General features: G+C 39.9%; 1 protein-coding gene across 1 annotated transcript; it reads left to right on the top strand.

Annotated features, from left to right (window-relative positions):
* The first annotated feature begins 1,848 nt into the window (after positions 1–1,848).
* Positions 1,849–2,850, top strand: LOC104790005 (uncharacterized). The gene is made up of 3 exons (XM_087455528.1): positions 1,849–2,141; positions 2,229–2,422; positions 2,735–2,850. The coding sequence occupies exons 1-3, from the start codon at positions 1,849–1,851 to the stop codon at positions 2,848–2,850; spliced, it is 603 nt and encodes a 200-aa protein (XP_087311654.1).
* Positions 2,851–6,124: the final 3,274 nt, after the last annotated feature.

Genomic DNA, 6,124 nt, shown 5'->3' on the forward strand with positions numbered 1-6,124 from the left:
CTTCTTCTTCTTCTTCTTTCTCCTCCTAGTCCTGGTTGTGATTGATTAAGTTTTTCTTCATCCTCTCTTCGTGTTTCTTCCTTTTGATTCTCCTCTGATACTAATTTGTTCTGTACTTATAACTTTTGTTGTAGGGATATTTGTTTTTGTTTTGTTGTATGTTTTCAAAGATATGAGGATTGAAATCGAATGGGTACAAACAATTGATCAGTTCGATCAGATTTAATGGTTTTATTTAATTTAAGCATTTGACTTCTTCTGTACCATTGTGATTTTGGAATCAAGATTTTTTTGTTTTTGTCTTGGTGTACTTGATCGAACACCAATAAAAATTTATTTAGTTTAATAAGAATCTAGATGTTGTAAAATATTTAGTGGACTCTATAGACTGGCCCGCTCACAGTCCATTAGGACATGGTCTTACGGCCCATGTACAGTCCGCGCATGTACGGCCTATCGGCCATTGCTTTACGGCCCATGGCCTATTATATATTCTAGTCGGTTTATGGGTTTTAGCCTTTGTACTCTACTATATATACTTGTAAACCTCGACATTCATGAATAAGACTAAGAGATTTCATCCTTCAACTCTCTAGTTTCATAACACGTTATCAGCATGATAGCCTCTAAGGCCAGCTGAGAAAACCCTAACCCTAAAACCCTAAAAGCAGCCGCCGCTTCCCAAACCCTAAAACCCTAAGGCAGCCGCTGATTCTCTTCTCTCTTCCAAAAACCCTAAACCGTTTTCTGTTCTTGCTTCCATCCGAGACTAAAAATCTTTCTGTTCGAAGATCTCCTTGTTCACGAGCATACCTTAAGCTCGTGATCAAGCTTCTATCGATAACTTGATCGAGGTTTGTGGTCCGTGTTCGGGGGTGAGTTCGTGTGTTCGCGGTACGTGATTCCGGACGAGAGAAGTACAAAGGAGCGGTTCGTGGTTCTGTTCGTGGTCCTGTTCGTGGCCGTGAGCGAGAGAGAGGTAAAACCGAGGTCTGTTAGCTCCCGGTCCATATCCAGTCAGATCCAAATCGGTGAAAGGTAAAGATATGGCCGAACCCTCTTAGAACCCTATTATCGAACATGAACATTAACAAACTATTAAACCCTAATACATCCAAGTACATAAACAAACAAACCTTAAAGTTCTATCCATGTAAATCTTAAAATCGGATTGCATAGGGCTGTTAGGTTGTTTGTAAATTGCACCAAACTTTGTCAAACTTGAAATCGAATTTGGTTGTTTGAATTGTTTGTTGCATAAGAGCCTAGAACTTGAATTTGTTAAAATCGAAAATTGTTAAATTGTTCTAGGATTTAAAACTTGGATCATTCATGCATCATAATTAAAATTGGATCATTGTATAGGATGTTAGAAAATCGGCTGCATGAATTCATCCTTAGGATTTCTTAAACTCGAAAATTTAGTCTTTTGTTCTAGGGTTGAAAATTTCGATTGAACTAAAACTTATATTAAGTTCCTACAAACATTAAAACATGAAATTGGAAATTAAAACCTTGGTTAGGATAAGTTCCTAATCAATTATAATAATTATCTAAAACCCTTGAAACAATATTTACTAAATCTTAAACTAAAAGGAAATTTAAAAAGTAAATCCTATCTAGAAATAAGGAAATAGTTGCATGCATACATATTTGCTTTTGTTGTCTTTGCATGCATGATTTTAAACCAACGAAATCTATAATAGGCAAGGCATGTTTCGGTCTCCAATACCGCATGGCCTAAGGCATGTTTTGGTCTCAAATACCGCATGACCTGAATAAATATTTGTTGCATGATTCGATCTCAAATATCGCATGCTAACTATCGGTTGTCTATCTTATATGCAGATGGCAAACCTCAAAAGCCTAGACTATCCCATCTTGCAAGCTTCTGGAAAGAACTACTTGGAATGGGTGAAAGACACCGAAATCCACCTAAGGTCAAACGGCCTAGCTGGTTGCATTGATGAGGAAGTTGAGAGCACTGACAAGAAAAAGAACAAGTGTCTCCAACATATGCACCATCATATTGCGGAGAGTCTCAAAAGCCAGTACCTCTTCATAGACAATCCACTCGCCCTTTGGATACAGCTTAAACGCCGTTACGGGCACCAAAAAACGGTGCTCCTTCCAAAGGCCGAGTTCGATTGGAAAAACCTAAGGATCCAGGATTACAAATCCGTGGAGGAGTATAACTCTGAGCTTTTTAGGATTTTCTCACTCCTTAGGTTATGTGGAAAAGAGGTGACTGAAAGAGAGCTGATAGAAAAGACCTTGTCTACTTTCAGCCCTAACAATAGAGTTCTTCAGCAACAGTATCGGCATCAAGGTTTTGCCGATTATGGGGCACTCATTGAATGTTTACTGCTAGCTGAGCAGAATGATGAGTTGTTGCTGATAAACAGTGCTATGAGACCTCCTGGTACGGCCCCATTACCGGAAGCAAATAAGGTTGATTTGGGAAAGAAAACTGCAATAGAGTCTAAGGAGCCAAAAGTGCCCCATGAGACCAACTACGTCCACAGAGAAAGACACTACGGCCAAGGCCGTGGTGGCAGAGGACGTGGTGGCCGTGGCGGACAGGCCGGCCGAGGAGGCCGCGGACGTGGTGGTAGGGGCCGTATGTCCTTTAAACCACACACCAAGGCCAAATCGGTCTGCCACAGATGTGGTATGTCAAACCGCTGGTCCAAGACTTGTAGAACTCCCAAACACCTCATTGATGCATACCAAGAAGTTCTAAAGAAAAATCCGGAAGCCAACTATGCGTACATCGATGATGAAGGAGACTTCGATCATGAGAATGACGACTTGCTAGAGACTTCCGATTGCCTTCATATGGATGATTGATTTTCGTTTTTATTTTGGTTTAATTTCAATGCTTTTATGCTTTATTTTCCTTTATTGTATTGGATGATTATTTTAAATGCAATGGTTTTTATTTTATAATTGTCTTATTAAAATACAAAATTTTGTCCTATTTATAGAAATGGCCAATGACATGAGTGAACTAGTGGTGGACAGTGGATCCAGCCACACTATACTAAGAGACAAAAGATATTTCATAAATCTTAAAATGAAAAGTGCAAATGTTAGTACAATTGCGGGTATAGCTAACTTAATAAGAAGGCTACGGCCAGGCTCACGTTTTGTTGCCTAACGGCACACACATTGAACTAAGTGATGCCCTATACTCACCCAGCTCTAAGAGAAACTTATTGAGCTTTAAAGATATAAGATTAAATGGTTATCATGTTGAAACCAAGGGTAAAGGAACTAAAGAATTCCTATACATTACAGAAAATGTAAATGGCCAAAAGAAGGTCCTAGAGACTATACCTGCACTAGCCACTGGTTTATACCATGCTAGGATAAACATGATAGAAGCTAACATGGCTAAGCACAAAATGTTCACTGAACAATTCACTCTATGGCATGACCGGTTAGGCCACCCGGGTTCGAACATGATGCGTAAAGTGATTAAGAGTTCGAATGGGCACAACCTTAAAGAGAAAAAGGTTTTCCCTAAAAATCTCACTTGTGTAGCATGTGCACAAGGGAAACTAATCACAAGACCGTCACCAGTAAAAGTCACAAAAGAGACTTTACATTTTCTGGAAAGGATACAAGGTGATATATGTGGACCAATACACCCACCATGTGGGTCGTTTAGATATTTCATGGTTATGATCGATGCATCAACCAGATGGTCTCACGTTTGCTTGTTATTCACAAGGAACCTAGCATTTGCTAGGCTGTTGGCTCAAATCATAAGATTAAGAGCACACTTTCCAGACTTTCCATTTAAGACTATACGTCTAGATAATGCTGGTGAATTTACATCCCAAGCGTTTAATGATTACTGTATGTCCATGGGGGTGAGTGTGGAACATCCTGTGGCACATGTCCATACACAAAACGGATTAGCTGAATCCTTCATTAAACGTATACAATTAATAGCTCGACCATTGTTAATGAGATCGAAGCTTCCTGTGTCGGCTTGGGGACACGCGGTCTTACATGCAGCAGAACTCATACGCATCAGGCCATCTAGTGAACACATATATTCACCATCCCAACTATTATCGGGTCAAGAGCCAGACTTATCCCACCTCAAAACATTTGGTTGTGCCGTTTATACACCGTTGCTCCACCACAGAGAACTAAGATGGGACCTCAAAGGAGGATGGGAATATATGTGGGATATGAGTCTCCCACCATTATAAAGTATCTTGAGCCATTGACAGGAGATCTATTTAAGGCCATATACGCGAAATGTCAATTCGTTGAGTCCGAATTCCCTATGTTAGGTGGTGAGACCGGCAAGCTGGTCAAGGAATTAACATGGAATCAAACATCCTTAAATTGGCAAGATCCTCGAACTCTAGCATGTGATGCAGAGGTTCAAAAGATTATACATTTACAACAACTAGCTAATCAATTGCCAGATTCCTTTGCTGACCCAAAGAGAGTAACAAAATCGTACATACCAGCTTGCAATGCACCAGTACGTATTGATGTTCAGAAGGAACACAATAAACAAGTTGCTACAAAGTCTAAACCACGTTTGAAACGAGGTAGACCGTTAGGTTCCAAAGATAAAAATCCTCGAAAGTCTAAAGGTACAAAACAGACCGAGGTTCAGGGAATTACAGAAAAACCAGACATGGCCGCGGAAATAATTAATGTACCAGGTGAAGTTCAGGACGCTGAACCTCAAGAACCTGAAGGAATTGATAACAATGAGGTATCAATCAATTACATAATGTCTGGAATAAAATGGAACCGGAAAAATGTCGACATTGATGAAATATTTATAAACAAGGTAGCACTTGAGATAAATGAGGATCTAGAACCCACATCTATATTAGAGTGCACTCAAAGTAAAGATTGGCTTAAGTGGAAAGAAGCCATTGATGTAGAGTTAAACTCTTTAAAGAAGAGAAGTGTGTTTGGTCCGATCTTAAGGACGACACCTACCATTAAACCAGTTGGACACAAGTGGGTCTTTGTAAGAAAGAGAAATGAGAAAAATGAGATAGTGAGATACAAAGCACGGCTTGTAGCACAAGGATTCTCTCAAAGACCCGGCATAGATTATGAGGAGACATACTCCCCTGTGATGGATGCAACGACTTTTAGATATCTAATAAGTCTGGCCATAAGAGAAAATTTGGATTTACGGTTAATGGATGTTGTAACCGCCTATTTATATGGTCCACTGGATAATGAGATTTATATGAGATTACCAGAGGGTATAGAACATAAAGGTAAAAGTGGTTCTCGAGACCAATACTGCATAAGGCTAGACAAATCGCTTTATGGACTGAAACAAAGTGGTCGAATGTGGTATAACCGACTAAGTGATTATTTAGCTAAGAAAGGCTATAAGAATGACCCAATCAATCCATGTATATTCATAAAGAAGTTTGCAAACAAAGGATTTGTGATAATAGCAGTCTACGTGGATGATTTAAACATCCTCGGTACCTCTGGGGAAATCGCCCAAACTGTAGAATACCTCAAGAAAGAATTTGAGATGAAAGACCTAGGCAAAACAAAATTCTATTTCGGATTGCAGCTTGAGTACAGAAATAATGGGATCCTTGTGCATCAAAAGGCATACACAGAAAAAGTACTCAAGAGATTTAATATGGAGCAAGCTCACCCATTGACTAGCCCAATGGTTGTTAGAAGCTTAGACTTGGATAAAGATCCATTTGCTCCTAAGAAGGCCAATGAAGAAGTTCTTGGTCCTGAAGTGCCTTACCTCAGTGCTATATGAGCGTTAATGTTCCTGGCTAGCCACACTAGACCGGACATATGCTTTGCCGTGAACCTCCTAACAAGATATAGTTCTTGTCCGAATATACGGCACTGGAATGGTATTAAACACGTCCTGCGGTACCTGCGAGGGACGGTTGATTTTGGTTTATTTTATACTAACCATAACAAAGAAGGTTTAGTTGGTTTTGCTGATGCAGGTTATCTATCCGATCCACACAACGGTAAGTCACAAACAGGTTATGTGTTTACGCACGGTGGTACAGCGATCTCTTGGCGTTCAATGAAGCAGACTCTTGTGGCCACATCGTCAAATCACGCAGAGATCCTAGCCATCCAT

This window comes from Camelina sativa, chromosome 6 (genome assembly GCF_030686135.1).
Source record: "Camelina sativa cultivar CO46 ecotype springtype chromosome 6, ASM3068613v1".
Classification (NCBI taxonomy): domain Eukaryota; kingdom Viridiplantae; phylum Streptophyta; class Magnoliopsida; order Brassicales; family Brassicaceae; genus Camelina; species Camelina sativa.